At 39.7% G+C, this 22,850-nt stretch overlaps 1 protein-coding gene across 2 annotated transcripts; it reads right to left on the bottom strand.

Annotated features, from left to right (window-relative positions):
• Positions 1-250: 250 nt before the first annotated feature.
• LOC149822178 (eukaryotic translation initiation factor 4G-like) lies at positions 251-22,550 on the bottom strand. 2 transcript variants are annotated; one of them, XM_089981005.1, is made up of 10 exons: positions 22,463-22,550; positions 22,036-22,280; positions 20,775-20,908; positions 20,477-20,614; positions 13,637-13,704; positions 13,438-13,494; positions 11,775-13,364; positions 8,241-11,662; positions 1,041-1,235; positions 251-686 (listed from the first exon to the last, which is right to left on the bottom strand). In XM_089981005.1, exons 2-10 carry the CDS (start codon positions 22,227-22,229, stop codon positions 359-361), a joined length of 6,126 nt encoding a protein of 2,041 aa, XP_089837131.1. In that variant the 5' UTR covers positions 22,230-22,280; positions 22,463-22,550; the 3' UTR covers positions 251-358. The 2 variants fall into 2 exon arrangements, with proteins under 2 accessions (XP_089837131.1, XP_089837132.1); XM_089981006.1 differs by lacking the exons at positions 20,775-20,908; positions 22,036-22,280; positions 22,463-22,550 and having other exon boundaries at positions 11,775-12,956; positions 13,091-13,364; positions 20,477-20,536.
• Positions 22,551-22,850: the final 300 nt, after the last annotated feature.

The following is a 22,850-nucleotide window of genomic DNA, read 5'->3' as shown; positions in this document are numbered from 1 at the left end:
CAAAAAAAAGGTAAGAGCCCGACCAGAAATACTGCATTTGTTTTGATATGAACAATACATCTATGCTGTCGCTTCATATTGATGCATGAAAGGTATATATACACAATTACCATCTTACATGTACTAATGAAATGGTAACCAATTTAGTTATCCATGTAATTCCAACTTCAAAAAGTGCAATTCGAGTTTAGATGGTCTCAAAATCAGCGGAATTATCTCTCAAGCAAATGAAAAAGCAGCCAACGGATGAGTAAGACATGACGAAGATTTTAATATATTAGAGCCCTGAACAAGATTGTCTGCAAATTGTAGTACTCTAACAAGTAGGCATTGATTTCTGAGTACACAGCAAATTCTTCTAAACAAAAATGAGATTTGTCTGCTTTCTCGGATCCGGCGGGAGAAATTCTTCCAATCGGACATCACATTCTTTTAGGATTTTATTCAATTCAGCCTCACCTTTCTCTTTTTCTATTACCTCAAAAATACTACCAAGAACATCGGATGCGATTCCAGTTTCCATAAGGCAACCAGGCACCTCACCTCCTTCACGTATCAATCTTCCTACATCGTTTAAAGTGACGATCTTTCCCAAAATTACTTTGGCAAGAATACCACCGAGGAATTCAGGTGCTTTGGGTGCATCATATATGGCATCGGACAAGGTAGCAAAAACAGACTCGAACCTGGAAAAGAAACAAGATACAATTTCAGTAAACAATACTTGGCATGCAGCATAATGCAGGTTGCTGAGATCCTAGACAGAATAGGGCTTCCGAGCAACACAATTCAGTGTCTTGAATAGTTACCCAACAAAGATATGTAAATTTGACAACCAAGAGTAGGGATTAGACTCAGTTCAAGCTGGATTCCAGAAGGAATAAGTGTTACTCAGCAACAACCGCACTAATCAAATAACCCAAACCTCACACAAAAACCACCATGTCTTGATTCAAGAAAGCATCTCAAAGTACTCGACACAAAATATTCGCTCAACCAATATTTCATCTAGACATATGGTTTTAAATTAGACTGCATACCCTTTGATAATCTGCGCTTGACTTAGCAAGTTATTCCTTGACCTGTAAAGGAAAATAAGAAGCATTGCTAATCGACCCCTCTCCTTGTCCTTTCTTTCAAAAGAATCTGTCACCCAAAGCGACACCATTGTGGGGTAGAAATTTGGGGCGTTTAATTCTTTGATACATGTAGCAACTTCTTCCTCATCATTTGCACTGCAAGTAAAAGCCCAATAGGAGGTTACAATAGAATCAAAATCAAGAATCTGTTTGATGCAAGTCTGACATGAAAAGAACCACATTCAGGAAAAAACTATGCAACCTGGGTACACCTGGAAGGGTCCCATACTCATGTCAACACAGGTACAGGCACACATATGCCAGGGTGTGGGTCTGACTAGATCAGGTCAAACCCAGACCAGACCCAATATTCATAACCCTTTTTAACTCAAAAGCATGTTTTTTATTTGAATTACTTGACATAATTCCTTTTGTTACTAATGTATTTTTTAATGCTAATTTTGAATATATATAACCGTAGCCCTAATTGTCGTGTCATATCTTTTGTACCTGTACCTATACCTATGCAACATAGGTAAAAAGGATGGAATTTTCAACCTTACAACTATCAAGTCCACTACACACTCAAATTTTTTTTAAGACAAAAGTAGAAAACAAACTTTCCTATCATCTTTATGTGTCATGATTCAATGACGCCACAAACCATAAACAAAGTGCAAGAAAATTTCCCTTTGTTATCAGGTCTCAACAAAAAAAGTTGCATCCTTCAAGAGAACTTTATAACAAGTGTAGAGTCCAATACTTGTTATTCTGCCCAGTGCAGTCAAATTGCATGGACTTCTAATTGGTTAGCCACTGCTAGCATTTAAATGTGAAAGTATGCAGGATTTAAAATGGCTTAGCACAGAAACTAGCTGCCACGTAGTATGCCACATATCAACCAATTAACCTAAAACATCTAGAGATAAATTCTCAATTGTTGCCCTTTAACACCCAGTCGTGTGTTAAAATATAGTTTTGCGTATGGATCTGGATCCAGATCCATACGCATGGCATGTTAAATGACACATGCTAAATATTGCTTCATTAATGGCATCCTTGTAATATCTCTGATATTACAAGGATCATTGTATATCCTTTTTGTTTTATAAAGGCTACGGAGTCAGGATCTCGATGAACATTTGGATGGTTTAGTTCCTATACCACCACGGCTTATTTTGCAGGAAACCAAGGATGAGAAAGGTGACACAATTACCATTTCCATTAAGAATCCAGAGTATACAGTTTGGAGGAAGCGGGATCAGTCTTTAGTTGCTTATATTACGTCAACACTCTCTCAAGAAATGTTGGTTACTATTTCAGATGATTGCACTGCGGCGGATCTGTGGAGTAAGTTGTCACAGACTTACTCTCAGATATCAGAATCCCGAAGTTATGTTCTTAAAAAATGAATTTCAAAGTTTGAAGAAAGGCTCCATGACAGTCATGGAATACATAGGCCGCTTGAAGAGTATTACTGATCAATTGGCTGTCGTTGGAAGTGCTATTGCAGATAAAGATAAAGTTCAACAACTCCTCAATGGATTGAGTCCTGATTTTGACATGTTTACTACAGCTTTATCATGCCTTCCTCACTTGCCCACTTTTGATGACCTCCAAGCGAAACTTCTCCAGCATGAGATGATTATGAAGCAAAGGGCAGAAGGAAATGAATCAGCTCGTCCTCATTCAGTTTTGGCCATGGACACTTCTGTAGGTTTTGGACGATGGAATGGCGGGCATCAAGGAGGCAGAGGCCGCGGACGTTTTGGGCAGGGAGGACGTGGTATCTTGCCTATACCTAATCTTTCAAAGGGTTTTAACACAGGGAATCAGAGGAGAGTGTCCACTTGTTTCTTATGTAACAAAAGAGGACATGTGAAAGTTGATTGTTGGTTCAATCTACAGAATAGAGGAAAAATAAACAAAATTGAAAATAAATCTGCCACTGCTGTGGACACAAAAGGGCCATCCACAGATGTGCAACAACTTTTGTTATCAGCATTGTCACAGATGACGATCAAGCAAAATGAACAAGGCGAATGGTATGTTGATTCAGGTGCCGCCACGCATGTTACGGGTAATGCGGGTAAGTTATCTCACTTATTGCCTTATTTTGAAAAAGGTAATATAGTTACGGGAGATGGAACTTATCACTCCATTAGTCATACTGACAATGCACATATCCCTATGTCAAAGTCCTCACTTCACTTGTCCAATGTCCTTCTTGCTCCTAATATTAAAAAGAACATTGTTTCTGTAGCTAAACTTGTTGACGATATGAATTCTTCTGTCGAATTTACTCCCTCTTCTGTTTATGTTAAGGATCTACGAACGAAGGAGACGTTCGCTAAGGGGGAGCGACAAGGAAACATGTACGTCTTCAAGGAGATTCCTTCAGTGTCTTCGTCTTCAGTCCCAGTCCTCCAGTTGAAGTCGTCCAAGCATCCTTCAGTGTCTTCGCCTTTAGAGTCTTTGTTTTTCCCTTCATTAGAAGTTTTTAATTCATCTTATTGTAATAAGCCAGATATTTGGCATAGTCGTTTGGGACATTGTAGTCGGGGTTTCGTTGAAAATCTTGTATCTGATGGTCTCCTTCCAGAGTCTAGTTTATGTTCATTTTTTGCTAATAATAATAAATGTTCTTCATGCGAACTCTGCAAAAGCCATGTTCTTCCTTTTCATATTATAAATAAAAGAGCTTCAAAGCCATTTGAGATTATTTGTTCCGATGTTTGGGGACCCGCACCTATTCTTTCTCCTTCTGGGAGTCGTTACTATGTTGTCCTTATTGATTCCTATTCCCGTTATACTTGGATATATTTCTTAAAACACAAGCATGAAGTTTTTCAAATATTTTGGGAATTCCATTCAATGGTCAAAACCAAGTTTGCTTGTGATATTGTGCATTTACAATGTGATGGTGGAGGAGAGTATTCATCGAACGAGTTTATTGCCTTTCTTCGGGATAAAGGAATAAGTCGACAGGTTTCTTGCCCTCATACTCCTCAACAAAATGGGGTTGCAGAGAGGAAACACAGGCATATTGTCGAGAGCGCGATGAGCATGTTACATGATAGCAATGTGCCCGTTAGTCTCTGGACAGAAGTTTTTCACACATCTATTCATATCATAAATCGTCTTCCTATGGCACTTTTGGATCGGAAATCTCCCTATTATACTTTATTTGGGCAACATCCCTCTTACGATGAACTGCGTGTTTTTGGTTGTGTATGTTATGTACATATTGATTCATCTCTACGAAATAAGTTTCAGGACAAGGCTGTCAAGTGTAGATTTGTTGGGTATGCAGATGAATACAAAGGTTATCGATGCTATGATCCTACTACAAAACGTATTAGGACCTCCAGAAATGTTGTTTTTGACGAACGAAATTTTCAGGTTAATGACTCTGCAGCGTTGCCATCTCGAGAATTATAAGTATATGATCCATGGATGAGCGCCGATCTTTTTGCTAATACAGGAGAAACATGTCAGACAAATTGTCCTTCCTTCGGCTTGAGTAGGGAATTGAACGGCTTGAGTAGGGAATTGAATGACTCACAGATGCATGTTGAATTATCTCCAGTTGTGCCACCCCCAGTAGAACGCTTCTCTGGACAGATATACACTAGACGGGACAAAAATACAGAGCCGAGGAATGTGGAAAGCATCGCCAATGATCCGGCTCAAAGGCCGTCACGCATTAAGCATCCTATTCAACGATGGGTGAGTTATGAGACCTTCTCCCTTGATTTCCAGTTGTTTATGTCTCAGCTCACAAAACAGGATGAACCCACTTGTTTTAATCAAGCTCTTCAATCCCGTCATTGGACTGAAGCTATGAATGAAGAAATGGAAGCTCTTCATGAATGCCAGACTTGGGAAATAGTCCCTCGGCCTGAAGGAAAGAATGTAGTTGGCTCAAAATGGGTTTATAAAACAAAGTATAAGCCTGAAGGAAGTATTGACAGATATAAGGCGCGACTTGTTGCTCGAGGATTCACACAACAATATGGTGAAGACTACGATGAAACTTTTAGTCCGGTAGTCAAAATGGGTACTATTCGTGTCATCATATCCCTAGCAGTCGATCGAGGTTGGAGCCTTAGCCAGATGGATGTTAAAAATGCATTTTTGCATGGAACTTTAAAGGAAGAAGTGTATATGGAGCAACCTCCTGGTTATGCCGAGAAGGATCCGACTGCCTGGGTGTGCAAACTAAGGAAATCTCTGTATGGATTGAAACAGGCGTCTCGTTCCTGGTTTGAAAGTTTCTCTATGCAAATTCAGAGTTATGGTTTTAGAAGATGCTCTCTGGATCACTCACTCTTTATTTACCAAAAGGCAGACATTGTTATACTTCTTCTTATATATGTTGATGACATTGTAATCACTGGGAGCTCAGATAATCATGTGCAAGACGTGAAGCAGTTTTTAATGAAAACTTTCAAGATGAAAGATTTAGGGGAGTTGAGGTATTTTCTTGGTGAGGAAGTTGACAGACAACAAGACACATTGACACTCATGCAACAAAAATACACTCTTGACCTTCTGGAAAGAGCCGGGATGACGAATTGCAAACCAGTCAGTACTCCTAGTGTATTGCATCAAAGGCTGAGCTCTGAAGATGGTCATCTTTGTGTCAACCCTACAACGTATAGAAGCCTCGTGGGGATGTTACAGTACTTGACCTTCACCAGACCTGATATAGTTTATGCTGTCAATCAGGTATCCCAGTTTATGCATGCTCCAACGGAGGGTCATATGGAAGCTGTGAAGCGCATTCTACGTTATTTAAAAGGCACTATAGGAGACGGACTTGTTTATCGCAAGAACGATAATCTGCATAAAGGACATGAACTCATCACTTATACAGACGCAGATTGGGCAAGGGATCCAGATGAGAGACGATCTGTCTCTGGATATTGTGTATATATTGGACACAATTTAGTGTCCTGGAGCAGCATAAAACAAAAGGCAGTGGCACGATCGAGTACAGAGGCTGAATACAGATCGATGGCTGCAGGCACGGCAGAAGCCACATGGATTAGACACTTATTGAGTGACCTTGGGGAGACAATTATTGGATCATTTCTTTTATGTGACAATCAAAGCGCAATAAACATTGCATGTAATCCTATCCAGCATAGCAGAACGAAGCACATTGAGATTGATCAACATTTCATACGGCAGAAAGTCGAGATGAAGGAGATAGAACTACGCCATGTTCGAACAGAAGATCAAGTGGCAGACCTGTTTACCAAGGGGTTAACAGGACGTCAATTTTGGCTATTGAAGAGCAAGTTGTACATGCTCCAAAATCACGTACAACTTGAGGGAGGGTGTTAAAATATAGTTTTGCGTATGGATCTGGATCCAGATCCATACGCATGGCATGTTAAATGACACATGCTAAATATTGCTTCATTAATGGCATCCTTGTAATATCTCTGATATTACAAGGATCATTGTATATCCTTTTTGTTTTATAAAGGCTAGGGCTTGGAGGTCGAGCCCTGATGTGCCGCCCCAGCCGATTCTGCAACTCCTCTCTCTCTCTCTCTCTCTCTCTCTCTCTCTCTCTCTCTCTCTCTCTACTTTTCTGTGAAGCTGAACATACGAAATCTGATATCGTGATGAAGAACCTTCTCTAAAATAAATAAAAACAGAGAGAAAGAGAACCTATTTTTAAATCTCTAGTCATTCTTTTTTTTTTTGGTAGGTAAGCCAAGGAATAACCCCATGGGATTCAAACCCGAGACCCTCAGTTATGAGGGTGTGACCTAACCATCCAACTATCCTATTCAATTTCAACTTAATTTCATTGTTTGTTCTTAAATGTAGTGATTTAAAATTGTTGCTTTATACTTGCACACATATGTACATCTATGTGTGTACGGCCATGTCCATGTGTCCTAATTTTTGAAAATTGTCGCATCATACTAAGCGTATCCACATCATGTCCCGCCTGCATCCGTATCCATGCGACATAGGATGTAGCCTATTTATAAAATACAAACAGAAGCTACCTATGTTTTTACAAACCTGTTGATGAATTGTCATACTAAAAGAACAATGTCACTAAAATGGGCATCAGCTTTATTCTACAATGCTTCACAATCTTTTATAATTCTTCTCTTTTTATGGCTCATAAGCTTACCGCTTAGGCAGAAGTTAGATCTCTCCTTTATTCATAAGTGGAAGTTGAATTGTCCTTTATCACATGTCTAGGGACTAGGCATTTTCTGTATAATTAAAAAATTGTTGAGCAATCCAAAAAGCTAGATAAAACCCTCTCTGGTGATCGGAACCCTTGCCTCTATAGGCATATCATTGGGATTGCACTTTGACTTTAATAAAGTGAGCTCCTTAATTTTGTTCTCCTTCTAGATCTTCAGTCTCATTATTCAACAAATCAAGTAGATACTTCCATCAATTTTTAATCTAATTTTCTCTCACTAGGCCTCTCAAACTCCTTTATAAGCTTGAATCGATCAAAGTCCAAGTTTTACTTCCTCTATCTTTGTCAATCTGTGGATATCTTATAGACTGTTTTGCATCTATAAAATATTTTTACTAAATTTTGTACCATACATTCTTGCTGTACACTCAACAAGAGCAAAGAAAAAATTCTGAAGCATAAGGCTGAATGAATATTAGTAGGATACTGCTTGCAATCTACATGCTTCAGTAAACAATCCATTTCTAGTTGTCATATAATTAATTAGCACTGACTAATTCCAAAAAATCCCAAGAAAGAGGAAAAAAATATATCTCAATCATAGTCTATGAAATCGATAAAATCCAAAAAAATGGTATCACATACTACAAGAAGCTTATGACAGAAAAAAAGGAACTCCAATGCAAATGAATGCATCAGTCTGAACATCCTTGGCACGCATCAAACATGATCTCATGGTCGAAACAAATAAAATTATTATAAAGGACAATGAAAGAAAAAAATAGTGCACTTAGAAAATGCCTCCCTGTTTCCTTTGATATGCAAGCTAAGGTCAATGTACACTTAATATATGCATCACCAAGTCTTCAACAGAAGCAACCCTAAACTGAAAAATAATATACTGCACTACAACAGTAACTTTTGATGAATAAATTGAGTGTAGAAGCACCCACTAGAATAAGAGGAAAATATAGTACCTATAAAATTCCTTGATTGCAGAAATTGATTTTTCTCTTAGGTGTTCTTCTGGAACCCTCTCTGATGAGTTATGTGCACCAGTTGGAGGACTTTGAATGCGTCCAGTGGCATGAGCCACAATTGTGGATCTGTCAGAAGGACGATCCACATTTCTTGAATCCCTGCTTATACGATCTTGATGATTTGATTGATCATAAGTGGGCAGAGGCATGGGCCTATCTTGCAAAAGACCGTTGGAAATGACCTCCTCCCGTGAACTATAAGGTGTCCTAACTCCTAAAGAATGAGTGGAACTGAAGCCATTTTGACTCGTTGCCATTCTTCTGGTATCCCCAGTGCTCATTGCAATATCATTCATGGGCCCACTTAACCCTGATGGCTGACCCCGAATAGACATTCCCCTACCAAGACCACCCTGGGGCCCAAGGGTAATGAAGTCATCACCAGTAGACCTTTGAGGCAAGGGAACTGACAGAGTCCTGCTCTCCATAATATGTCTATCGTCCAACCGCACATCTTGGGTGCCAAAGTTACGAGAAGACATTGGCACCCCTCGAATGGAGCCCATCTGCTGTCCTCCTGAAGAAGGCAATACAGTGGAGCCTCGAGAGCCATAATCAATGGTTTGTCCTCTCCTTGCCGAGGAACTCATGCCAGAGCCACGAGCTGCCCTTCCTGCCTGGGCTTGGCACTCCTGAGCTGCATCACGATGCACCTCCTCAATTTTCTTAGGCCCCTCAACTTTCCTCCTTTGTTGCCATTTGTTCTTTCTAAGATCAATTGTGTCCCTCAGCATGAACCGCACCCTAGAAGATATCTTTTGATTAGTTGATAGCTTCTGAATCCTATCAAAATAGGCATTCATGTGCTCCTTGGCTATGGGATGATCAATTATGGCTCCAATCGTGCTCATCAATTTGCACAAGGCTTCAAGATCTTCTTCATCAGGATTATCATACTGACCCAGCAACTTCTTGATGCATTCATGCATGATTCTCTCAGTTAACATCTTTTTCTTGTAAAGCTCACCAATCAGCCGAATATTGCCCAGCATTCGCCTGCGAGCCTTAAGGCGCTTCTCTTCTCTTTCCTCTTCAGACTGTTTTGACTCGCCTTCCTCCTCAACTTTATCAGCTTCTTGTTGCTCCCTTTCCCCCCTCTCAAACTCCTCTTGGCATTTGTTCAAAAGCAATCTCTTGAATGTGATGTTTTTATTATCCTCAACCATATCAGGCAATGCTCCAGCAAGATGAAAACAGAAATCTGCATACATCTCACAAAATGTTGGTTCCATCAAAGCTTTATCAAAAATTTGGGAGATAACACCTCTAAGAGTAACAACGTTGTCAACGTTAACTTCTTTGACTTGCTCAAATAGCTTTTCAAATTTTTGAGGAGTTAGCTTGTTAAGGATGCCCTTCAGTTGTCTCTGCTTAGCTTCCTCCTTGTCAGACACTTTGCCAACCTCATATCTTTTATCAGCTTTATGCATGACCGGCAATTGAGCATGAGGGGAAGGAATCAAGCCTCTCTGAACAGGAGTAGCACGCTGCCACCTATCAGCATCAACATTAAGCCTTGGTAGTCCACCTGGAGAAGCAAGAGACTGCATGGGGCCAGAAAGGATTCCACTGACATACTGGCCTACTGGTTGCCCACGTGGGTTCTTCAAGACTCCCATATTTCCCCCTTGGCCTGAGTGTAATCCTCCAACTGCTACTCCATATGCAAGATCCATTCGTGCAGGTACAAAAGGAGCTGCTAACTTGCTCCACCTGTCTTCCTCCATGGTATCACTTGCACAACGCTCCAGACGAGAAGACCCACTCGGTTGCCTGTCAATCACTCTTGCACCCACATGATATGCTTCACGATCAACAAGTGGGAAAACATTTACTTGAATGTCCATTATGTGATCTGCTATATCTGCTCCAATCTCAAATCCTGGGGGAAGACCTTTATATAGCTCTGAAAAGGTCATGACGAAATCTCTGGTGTATCTTTTTCTGCCTACAGATCCACTATCATGCTTATCATGTTGTTTCTTGCTGTGTATCTGTCTACTTTTTTCCAATGCTTTTAACTTGGGGCTACAGATTTCAGCTGCTTCTTCCCAATCATCCAATTCAGAATTGCTCCGACTATCTTCCTCTTTTGCAGGGGCATCCTTCTCTACATCACCTGCAGGCATCTGCTTATCATCAATTCCAGAAGGGACCACATATTCTAATGTAGCAGCCTCTTGTTTTTCTGCTGGTGTCTTATATGCCATATAAAGATCAGAAGTTAACACAGCAGCATCCGCTTTGGAGAGCAATTCCCTCTTCTTCTTTTTTCCATAAACATTTTTTGCCTTGCTTTGTTCCAATGGTATCTTATCCTTAGAGCTTGACGATGAATTCAAACTCACAACACTACTTATGCTCTCTGTTCTTCTAGCTTCACGTTTATGTGCCACTTCAGAGGAAACTTGCACACCAGAAGATAAGCCGTGATTCGAGCTAGTGGATTCTGCTGATGCGGCAATTTCTGCACCACAAAACTTGCCCTCCCTTTCAATTTGCTTTTCATACATATTCATGGATGAATGAGGTGTAGAAGACACATCTTCAGCTTCACGAGAATCTGAACATGTTTGTGAAGATGTAGCAGCAGAACCACCCAAGCTCTCTCCTTTCTTGTCATTACCAAATCTAGTAACTTCGTAAGAATGAATAGTAGAGGAAGATGCCGATGGCTTTCCAACAACATTTTCTGGTTCAAATTCTAAATGATTTGACATTACAGCAGCAACTGTTTCATCTACTTTGTCAACCAATGGCACCTCCTGCAAAACATCTGCGTTTCCGCTACTATCAGAACGTCCCAAAGGAGGCACGTCTATAGGTTCTTGACTTTCTGATTCACAATAATTCGGTGTTTTGCTTCTCCCATCTCCCACCTGCAATGTTCCACCAACTTCTTTTCCCGTATCAAAATCATGTTGAGAATGGTCTTCCTCCTTTACAGGACATGTAACAACCAGATTTTCTGAAATAGTTTTCCCTGCTTCAGAATCAAAAGAATTTGATGGCTCCCCAGGACCTCTCTCTGAAACAGAAATATTTGGCACAGTATCATATGCAGCAGAGATGGCAATCTCAGCACTTTTTGATGCTTCTGCCACTCCTTCCGACTCTACTGCAGAGTTTCCCAATGTAAAAGACATCATACCATCCTTTACAGAACCTACAGCACCTTCAGAGCTGCTATTCTCCAACTTGAAAGATGAAGAAGGAAATGAAGGTGAGGTCTCAATCCCTCCTGATGCAACTTGCATGGACCCCACATTCTTGGCACCATGTCTTGAATTGATATCACCACTCTCTGATGATATCATGGAAGAAGATTTCAGGTTACCAGGAGAATCACAAGCCTCTAACTGCAGCATAATGATGTCCATGAGTAACAAAAGCCAAAAGCCATAACACAAGACCCTTAATGGTTTAACAAGAATAAAACTTCATAAACATGAAGGTACGCATACGGCATACCTGAACTGGTTCAGAGTGATGATGCCCTCCTTTGTTCAGCTTTTGCTGATCCTTAAAGGAATCTGACTTTTTTGGAGGATCCCGCTTGTGAAATTCATGATTAGTTACATGTGCTGGTTCCACAGCTAAAGCAACAGGATCGGGTGAAGAAATCATGGATGACTGTCTTTGAACCCCAGAAACAGCAGAAAGTGCAGAATGTTTAACTGTCGCATGTAATGAGTTAGAAACTGATGATGTTCCAGAAACAGACTTTGGCTGTTGAACACGAATGTTCGGCCAAATCTCACTAGGCACTGCTGAAGAAACAGTTGTGAAAGGAAGCTGTGCTAATATCTCTCCCATGGCAGAAGAAATCAGTCTAGCCCCCTCAGTGCCCCTTTGAGAATGTGAGGATACAGACTCGTCATGATGCCTTGATGGCTTAACTGGTTCACATTGAAGAACAGCAGCACCTCTACTGGAAGAAGAAAAGTGAACAGATGATGTTGAAGAAGAGCTCCCAACCTTTTCTGAAATTGAAGCTGGAAGAGGCTTCACTGTTACCTGAATGGAAGCAACTGAAATTGAAGCTGGAGGAGGCTTCACTGTTACCTGAATGGAAGCAACTGGAGCAGTAACTGCCTCTAAGTTGTTCTGCTCTGTGCTAGCTTGAATTGGTGGCCCAGATTTGGTCAGAAGTAAGGGAATATTGTGTGAAGCAGGGTTCACAACAGATACTGTAGTTCCACCATGGCTAACTGGGAAGTTATATCTTGGGGATGAAGGTCCAGGAGTAATCTGAACATTGGTTAAAGGATGAGAGGCCTGACCAGGATAAAAGATTGAGGGAGTATACGAATTAGGTTGCATTGTTGAATAGTAACTGAATTGTTGAGCAGAACCAAATGAAGGAATAGGCTGCTGTGAGTGAGGAGGCACAGCTGCATGTGACCTAGCAAATTGCACATTCTGCACTGAGGATGATGCGTCAACAAAAGAATCAGCCCTTTTATCCAGTTTCAATTCTTCATGAGTTTCAGGGTGAGTTATCATCGTCCGTGGTCCAGCAAATGCATTGCCTGCCTGTTGAGAAAATTGAGAGGCCATGCCAACATCCAAGCCGCCCAACTGAGGCCCAATTTGATGGTTCATCTGGCATGCATAGCCCAGTCCTTGGCTCTGATGCATCATCGCTTGTGCCTGCAGTGTATGCGAATGCAAATTGGGATGAACAAATACAGGCTGCTGAACTTGTGCAGCATTACCAACAGAAAGTGGCAATGGCATTTGACGTGAACCACTCAGTGATTGAATTTGTGAAGAACTTGATGTACCAAATTGTACTGGTACTTGAGGTTGATGAAAAGACATAGGCATAGATGCTCCAGCTGGAGGAAGAACAGAAGTCTTTGGTACAGCAGCCCGAGGTGGCATTGGACTTTGGAGTGTGACATCCCACTTTGACTGGGAAGATGAGTGAGCGTCAGCAACATTGGTGAAAGTGCCTGAATCTTTTCTAAGCTGCTGTGGTTGCTGTGGCTGGTGTTTCTGCTGCTGTTTAGCAGTAGCAGATATTGGCATGGGACCAGGCCTGGTATCATGGCGAGCCTATACAGCAAGAGTAGATGACGCTAAGAAGCAAAAGAACGAACTCAAGAGAGAGAGAGAGAGAGAGAGAGACCTGGTCACACTTTTGTTCATCAAAATTTGGTGGTGCAGAACTGGTCCGTGCAGGTATCTGCACTAGCAAATTGCATATAAAATGGATAAATTCATGGAAGTTTGAAAAGCTAAACACAGACAAACTGAAGGACAATTGCATATATAACCATATCCAAAAGACAGGTAAAAATATTTGACCAAAAAAAATGCATAAGGACCTGCATCCCATTCATGAAACCCGGACTTATGGTCCCAAACTGAAGCGGAAACCCTTTTGAGACATCTCCTGTCATAGCCAATGAGTAATCATCATTAGTGATAAAAATATTTTGACAGATGCAAAATAAGCGGATAATGAATCACAAGAAACTTGTTGGCACTTGCTAGCAGAGTTCTAAAAAGAAAAATTGAGTAGAGATATTTGGCCTAAAGGCCCCTGACAATAAAGCCCCGAGGAGAAACAATGCACTGCATAAATTTTTCATTCTTAAGAAAAGCCAAATTTCAAAAAAACAAAACAAAGATAACATAGTGAAAGCAAGTGGCGAGGTTAAAGAAACCAAACACAGCAACAATATAAACAGCAAATTATAGGTTTCGATATGATGGAACTAAAAAGGCACAAGCATGCACACCAACTCAGCTAAAAACATATAGATGAACATGACCATATGGGCATGTGTACGTTTGTTCCTAATGCCACATGTGTGTTAAGACTTAAGTAATATAAGTGTTTTACTTGTCTTGTACTACCCCTTTAGCATAAACATTCTTTTGTACATTACCTTAATGCTAAGGAGTAATTTAGTCCTATATTTTCTTTTGTTTCCTTTTTCTTCGTATCTTTGAGAGAGTCGACAACTATTAAAGAAGTGACTCATTTTCTTACATGATAATGAAATACGTGAACTTCTTCTCTATTTTGTGTTTCTTGCTAAAACCCTAACCACGCTAAATCTTCAACTTTGTACATGGTATCAAAGCGAGGGAACACATTGAAGAGAAGCAGCTGCTTGTTGAAGAGGAGAAGCTTGAAGGAGAACTCAGATTGTGTTTCTTGCTAAAACCCTAACCACGCTAAATCTTCAACTTTGTACATGGTATCAAAGCGAGGGAACACATTGAAAAGAAGCAGCTGCTTGTTGAAGAGGAGAAGCTTGAAGGAGAACTCAAGATTGGGTCGTACCTGTGCTGATGTCATCCATTGAGGAACGCCCGGTCCAGTCTGGTCAGGTTTGGTTAGTTTGAGTTTGAAGCTTGCTAGGGTTTGATTTTAGAAGTTCTAAAAATCAAACCCCATTGGATTTGGAGTTGTATTGGATTTTTGGTAGATTTTTCAAGAATTTCTGAGTATTTTGGAAATCCCAGACCAGTTTTGAGAAAACCCTTAAATCTTTTGATTTTTGGTTATTATTTGTTTGGAGTGCTTCTATTTAAGTTGTTTTTGAGTTGGGAATGCTTCTAAATCAATGTTGTGCTCAGTTTTGGGTTTTATATTGAGTTTTGATGAAATCTAGGGTGTTCACATCCTGCAGTAGCCTATTTTCTGTCCTAAGCAAATTTTGGACATCAGGTAGGCTGAGTTAGTGTGGTACCTCTGTTGTTTTATTTTGGGAGTGTGAACAAACCTATTTGGTATATAAAGGTTGTGGAAACTTGTTTGGAGGGTTTTGTGCAAGGATTTGTGAGTTTTATCATTGTTTGTAGTGGGGCTACCATTAACGTCATCTGCAGTTTGTGAGTTTTGTGCCTATCTATCCTATTTGTTGTTGTGTGATGGCCTGATAATTGTTGTTTTGGTGTTGGGTCAGCATAGTAGTGAGTCCTGCAGTTGTTTTTCTTATTGTGTGTTGGACTTGAGTTATATTTTGCCTACGTTTATAGTTAGAGTATGGGCAATCTGATAAATGATTAAGTGTTGATGTGAAATGTGGTATATGTATTCGGGTAGCCTAAGTGGGATTGCTTTGTGTCTGTGCAGTGTATACCCTGGCTGTTGTTAGTATTGTGCCATCTTTCTTGCTGATAGCAGTGTGTAGTGTTACAGAGTAACAATCTTGTGCTCTATTGGAAGTGCATCTAGCTTGTTGGCTCTTTGTGCAGGAAATGCATATTGCTTGTTGTCTTTGTGTGCAGAAAATATTTGTAGTTTGAAGGTTGGTGAGGTATGGAGAAAGAAGGGATACAGAATGTTCACGTGAAACTTGACGGAACAAACTATTCTTATTGGGCAGACTTTATGACTGTAGTAATAGTAAGGAAAGGACTTGGAGGGTACTTGGACTGCTCGAAGGCAAAACCCAAACCCACTAGTGTTGATCTTCAGAATCATTAGGTGGTAGTAAGCTTCAGTTGTTGGAAAAGGTACAACAACAGATTCAACAATTGCAACTTCTTGCTCAATCGATCGTAGCCCCTTTCTCTGCTACTCCTACCTCTTTCTCTAGTACCACTTTCTCAGGTATCTCAGATTGTTCCTCCGGTTGGTTAATAAACTCAAGGGCTTCATGTCATATGACATCCCATGAACCTACTCCAACTAACTGTCATCCTTGCAATGGTGTTTTTCGCATTGTGGATGGTTTTTTTATGTTTGTCTCAAAAGTAGGTTTTATTACTTTTGATTCTTATCATGGTACTAAGTTTAATCATTCTCAAGTTTACCATGTTCCATCCCTTGCTATGAATCCTAATTCTGTTGGTCGAATTGTCAAGTTTAATTGTAATGTTACCTTCTCTCCTTTTGGTTGTGTGGTGCAAGATCAGTTGTCAGGAAAAAAGATTGAAATTGGTGATAGAAGAAGAGACTTATACTACCAGGACTGAATTGACATGAGTGAGCAGAAGCCTCGGATCATATTGGGAGCTTCTGTCATAAACGAGATTGTTTTGTAGCACTAGAGACTGGGTCATATTTTCAGCTCTAGGTTGCAAAAGTTGGTGTCTTCAAGAAGTTTTTGTGAGCCTAAATTAGTTGTATCAAATCATGTTAAAGATTATGAGAATTTTAGGTTAGCAAAGGGTCATGCCTTGCCATTCGGGTCTAGTGGTAGGCAATCAAAAAGTCCTTTTGATCTAGTGCATTCTGATGTATGGGATCCTTCGTTTGTTTTGTCAAAAGGAGGATCATTGTATTTTGTTACATTCATAGATGATTATACAAGATTTACGTGGTTATATTTTATGAAAAATAAAAGTGAATTTTTTTAAATCTTTAAGAACTTTTGTGTTATGATTGAAAATCAGTTTGCTTCTAAGATTAAGACACTTCGAACTGACTCTGGTGGTGAATACGTCAGTTGTGCATTTGAAAAGTTCCTGCAGAAGAAATGTGTAGTTCATCAAAGATCGTCCCTAAACTCCTGAGCAAAATTGAGTGGATGAAAGAAAGAATAGGCATATCCTAAAACAAGAGGTCTTCTTTTGGGGGGTGAAGTGCCCAAAGTGTTTTGAGGAGATGCAATTCAACTAAATATCTATCAGATAAATTGTACGCCCTCAAGTGTGCTTAAGGTACCAATTTCAAAAATTGTATAGACAACTTCCAAATTATGATGTGACGAGAGTATTTGGATGTAATATGTTTTATTCTGTTACCTGATAGATATAGAGATAAATTGTCTCCTAAAAATGTTAAGTATTGATTTCTTGGTTTTGCAAATGGTCAGAAGGACTACAAGTGTTATGATCTTGTTGAAAAGAGGGTGTGGGTATCCCGACATGTCTTTCATGAAGATATGTTATACTTCAGCCAACATGGAGAAAAGACAAAAAATGAAACTGGCTTGTCCTTCTTTGTTCCTTTTGGTGAAAAGGAAGGTGTAAATGAAAGGGTAAAGATTCAGGAGTAGAGAGAGTCGGTTTGGACAGACCTACTCAAGAAGACATGAAAATGTGGTTGAAATCCCTTTCCTAGATCAAGTGGAGGAACAAACAGAGAGAAGAGGCCAATTTTGATCCTATTCCTTTGTGAGCTGAATCTGACCACCAAAATTTGCAGTCTTCATCTTCTTTCCCTAATCCTCATTAGGTACGTAGAAGCTCTAGAACTTTGATTCTTTCTTCTCGTTTTGTATCCTATGAGTCTTTCTCCTCTCAACGCATTTTTAGCATTAATCTATTCTTATGTTGAGCATGAGTCTTATATAGAGGCAGCAGGAAAAGGGGAGTGGAAAAGAGCTATGGTTGAATAAATGAGTGCATTTGAGAGGACGCAAACGTGAAAATTGGTAAAACCTCTACCAAGGAATAATATTGTTGGGAACAAGTGGGTTTATAAGATAAAGACCAAGACAGATGGGTTAGTTGAGAGATATAAGACAAGATTAGTAGCTAAGGGCTATAGTCAATGGCAGTACAACAGTAGAATATGTGGCAATTAGATATCAAGAATGCCTTATTGAATGGAAACCTGAAAGAGAAAGTGTATATGAAACTACCACGGGGATATTCAGATCCAAAAAGTAGGGTTTGTACACTTCGCAGAGCATTATATGGACTCAAACAGGCATCACGAGCTTGGTTTGAGAAGTTTAGTTCAACAGTGAAATCACTTAGTTTCGAGCAGAGTCGTCATGACCTATGTCACATGGGTGCGGGTGCGGGTGCGGGGATTCGGCACTTCCAAAAAACCCGGGTGCGGGGGTGCAGCAGGGGCAAAAATGTAAAATATATATAACGGGGTCCGGGGGTTCTCCCGACGCGGGTTTTTTCAAATTTCATTTTATATACAGTTGCACGATAGCGCACCCATCTTGTCAGGAGAACAGTGAATGTTAATAGCCAGCAAGGCTACCACCATCATTATCATTTATCATGGAGAGAAAAAATCCTTTACGAAAAAGAAGGAACAACAAGGCTACCACCATCATTATCATTTATTATGGAGAGAGAAAATCCTTTACGAAAAAGAAGGATCAGCAAAGCTACCACCATCATTATCATTTATTATGGAGAGAGAAAATCCTTTACGAAAAAGAAGGATTTTGAAAAGGCAGGAGCAGCAGCAGCTGTCAGTTGTCAGCAGAATTTTTTTTTAAAAGAATTCCGCAGCCCATTTCATAGGGCAAATTTTTAAAAAAAAAATCCAAAAAAAAAAAATGGACCTAAATGATCCTGAGTGCGGTCAACACACCCAGGATCGAGTTGACCGCACCCGCACCCGCTCCCGCGTCGAGTCGCGTCGACGCGGGTGCGGCACCCTGCTAGCCGAATCCCTATGACATAGGTCATGACCTTGCCTTGTTTGTGTCTTCTTCTAAGCTTGGAAAATGCATATTATTTCTTTATGTAGATGATATGATACTTACGGGAGATAACATGCAAAGAGTTAAGGAGACCAAGAAGAAGTTGGCCAGCATGTTTGAGATGAAATACTTGGGGCGTTTGAAATATTTTCTTGGGTTGGAGATAGCAAATTCACCAAGGGGATTGTAATTGTCTCAACATAAGTATGCTATAGATTTGGTGATGAAGGCAAGACTAGCGGATGACACAAAAAGAGTCAATTTTTCCATGGAAGCAAATTTAAAGATGAGAGTCATAAATGGTGCTGAGTTAGAAGATCACGTAGTATAGTTGGAAGTCTCGTATACTTGACCATATCTAGACCAGATATCACCTATGCAGTTCATGTAGTCAGTCAATTTATGAGTGCTCCTAGGACAGTTCACTTAATTGTTGTACCCAGGATTATCGGATATGTGAGATACACTATGCACTATGGCATGTTCTTTTCATCATCATTTGTCACAGTTCTTAGAGCCTTTTGTGATGCTGATTTTGGAGGCCTTACTCAAGATTGTCTATATACTACTGGTAGCTCCCTGTTCTCACGGAAAAGCAAAAAACAACATAAGGTTAACATATCCACAGCGGAAGCAGAATATAGAGTTATGGCTCAAGTCACAACCAAAATTATTTGGATACGATGGTTATTGGGTGAGTTGGGAGTCTCCATTGTTGACAAGGCTTCCTTATATTGTGACAATATGACTGTTATTCATATTGCAAAGAATCAAGAGTTTCATGAGTGAACCAAGCATATTGAAATAGATTCTCACTATACAAGGAAGGCCTATGAAGATGTAGTTATTGCACTACAACATGCGAGCTCAAAGAATTAGATCGCGGATGTCCTTACTAAGAGTCTTGCTCCTTCGCATTTTCGCTTACTCTTCCAAACTCGGAATGATTTCATTGCATCATCCCAAGTTTGAAGGGGAGTGTTAAGACTTATGTAATATAGGTGTTTTACTTGTCTTGAACTACCCCTTTAGCATAAAAATTCTTTTGTACATTACCTTAATGCTAAGGGGTAATTTAGTCTTATATTTTCTTTTGTTTCCTTTTTCTTTGTATCTTTCAGAGAGTCTACAACTATTAAAGAAGTGACTCTCATTTTCTTATGTGATAATGAAATACGTGAACTTCTCTATTTTGTGCTTCTTGCTAAAACCCCAACCACACTAAATCTGCAACTTTGTACAATGTGCACCACAGCATAGCCAGTTCAATGGATGTTAGTCATTATTACCTGAGTCAGCAGATTGATATCTATATTTCTAATGCACAAAAATTATTTGAACAGAGAACAGGCAGTCAGCAATCATAGCCAGAGATCAAACTCAAGTGGTCCTTGCAACTAACTAAAAAATCAACAAACCAGTTAGTCTATGTTCAAGAAAATCAAGGATTCAAGAAGCTTCCATTGAAGATCTCAAGCCAAATCCTCGAGGATACCATTTGTTTTTTTATTTGTCTTGGTGACTTTGAGAACTTGACAATATCAAACATCTAAATGAACCATCCAACTAATCAATGCCATACAATTATGCAAATTCTCTAAGACAATTTATAATTAAATGTTAATTCTAATGCCTCTGTGTTTTCGGTTCTCCTTTACAAAACACATAGAATGACAGACAATAAATGTTCTTTTTGTACCTCGTTTGCGCCTTAAGCATGTGAGTTGTCTCATAGGCTAGCATAACAAAATAACAATTTGACAAAAATGAAACAATAAGCATAAAAAATAAATAACAAAAAGGAAAAAAGACCTGGAGTAGCTGCCAATGCTGGCCCTGATGATCCAGTACTGGAGTAAGATGGAGGAGGTCGGGGCATGGTTTGTGCACCTTTTGGAAGAGAATGGTCAATCTGCTTTGTAACACCTGGGCTTGCTGCTCCAGAGGAGCCTGCAACGATAGCCCATTACAGTCGAGCACAGTGATGTACTTTTGCAGATGAAACCAAAAGAAACATAGAAGATATATTGTTCTCCTAAGCACGTAAAACCAATCTTTTCATCTGAATATCAAAAATATTTATTTAAAACTTAAGATTAAGAGAAAGTACCAGGCAAAGAAGACACAGCTGGCCGATTGAGTGGGAGTGTGCCATTCTGCAACCCACGACTTACACTTACTTCAGGATTTACTGCAACACTACTCACCCTTGACTGCACCCCTTGTCCATTACTCTTCTTAGAACTACAAGCATGAAAGTTTTCTTAGCAACCAAAACAAGAAAATGAATAGCAGGTCGATAAGATTATCACAGAAACCAAAAGCATTAACCTAGATAGACTTAAACATCAGTGTCTTCATTTTCATTGATAAAAAGATAAATAAATGACAATGATGGCACACTTGACAACTCAGAACAAATGGGATTTGGCATGAATAGTGTGTAATTAAGAATAGAACTTCAAGACCTTGAGAAAATAGATACACAAATTCTAATTCTTTGGCAAAATATGATAATGCTCATGCTTACTATTACATAAGAGAATCTTGTTAAATCATTTGGAAAATTGAAGGTCAGTAATCAAGTAAACCTGAAGAAACAAATAGTTTCCTTTTCTGAGTTAAAAAGATACCACACAGACAAATTACAATATTAATTATCAATCATTCTCTCTTGAAGTCAAAACAGCTTGCAACAGACACTCATAAAACCAGTCCCTTTAACTGCCACCATGAAAATCCATTTGCTCAGCGCTGTTGAAGAGAATCAAATCAAAAATAAAAATCAACATTAAAAAAATAGCGAACACATTCAAGCACACACAGACACAATATCAGCTTGACCACAAAAACCAATTTGTAGATGCCACAAGTAAATTCTTTCACAAGATATAATAGCAACAAAGAAGAAATCACGTTGCTTATAGTAAACGTGAGATTGAGTTAACCATCAAAAACCAATCTTACCAATTTCAACACAATTCACCAGTAGCACAACAAAATAAAAACAGAAAACATAAAATCATTTTTTCAGTTCACAATGAAACCTTTCCATTGCCATCCACCAAGTAAAAATGCAACTAGAAAGAAACTGTTTCAAATCCTTAAAATTTGAATCACTTAACTATCATAGGCAAATAAAAGCATATCCAGAGTGACGCAATCTCATTCACCAAAGAAACAATCCACCAAACCTTGAAAACCAATCTTTTCCACCAAGAACAAAAGCAAATTCAAATACCTTGATTTCAAAACAACCTAAACCACATAGACAACTAAATCCTAGAGAAGCAGACCCCAAATTCCAATCTACTCCGAATTTGCAAGCGATTTACAGAAGGTAGAAAAATAAGTAAGTCAAAGAGAAAAACCTCCTGTTGGCGTTCGCGAACTGCAACGAAGAATTGGAGGTAGACGAAGGAGTGGCGGAGGTGCCCGCGTCACCAATGCCGCCCTTTACGCTGTTCGCGTTGAGGGAGCTCCTTTGGTGCGCAGGGCCACCAGATCTTCCGGGTTTCCGGGTCTGGGGTTCGCCTTTTTCTACCCTGGATTGATTGAGGGACATAAATCTGAGCTCTTCACCTCCCTCTTTTCGATTCTCTGCCTCTGAAAGACACTAAAACACCAAATGGGTCCCCTCAATTCCTACCAAAAAGGTAACAACAAACAAGCACGAAACGAAACAGGGGAAGCAGAAACCCAGAAACCGCGATGTGGGTATTCTAGGTAAGGTGGCCAATCGTTGGGATTAGACAAGAGAAGTTGGGAAACCGAAGAATGCAGATTGATTATCCTCACCTGAGAGAGAGAGAAGAGTATCTTAATGGGCGGGAATCATGACGTGGATGAATCAGGCAGTCGGGGACGAAGGCATTCTGTGTGTGTGTAGAGAGAGAGTACAATTGTATCTGAGAGAGAGAGAGAGAGAGTAAAGGCTTTTAAGGGGGAAACTGAAAGGTTTGGGTGTCCCCTCGGACCTCCCTCCCTTTAACCCTATATCTATATCACAGTGCTGCCCTGTACCTTTTTCAAGATTGACCGACTTGTCACCTTTTCTATCTAATCAGATTTTTTTCTGTTTAAAACTTTAAAGTATTCAAGCATGTATCTGTTGCTTGTTTAAAGGAAAAAAGTACCCTAATAATGTAAAAAGAGCCCATATATTGGCTCGAACCATATGCACTAA

The sequence above is a fragment of the Nuphar pumila genome, chromosome 11 (assembly GCF_984573655.1).
Source record: "Nuphar pumila chromosome 11, dmNupPumi1.hap1.1, whole genome shotgun sequence".
Classification (NCBI taxonomy): Eukaryota; Viridiplantae; Streptophyta; class Magnoliopsida; order Nymphaeales; family Nymphaeaceae; genus Nuphar; species Nuphar pumila.
The sequence above is the reverse complement of the archived record's forward strand: the minus strand, read 5'-3'. Positions and strand labels throughout refer to the sequence as shown.

Bases quoted from the DNA above. Each gene is read 5' to 3' on its own strand.
- LOC149822178 (XM_089981005.1), bottom strand. From the start codon at position 22,229: ATGTCCCTCAATCAATCCAGGGTAGAAAAAGGCGAACCCCAGACCCGG. The intron at 20,909-22,035 runs GTTTTTCTCTTT...TCATGCTTGTAG, and splicing joins TTCGCGAACGCCAACAGGAG to TTCTAAGAAGAGTAATGGAC. The intron at 11,663-11,774 runs GTATGCCGTATG...ATTATGCTGCAG, and splicing joins ATCACTCTGAACCAGTTCAG to TTAGAGGCTTGTGATTCTCC.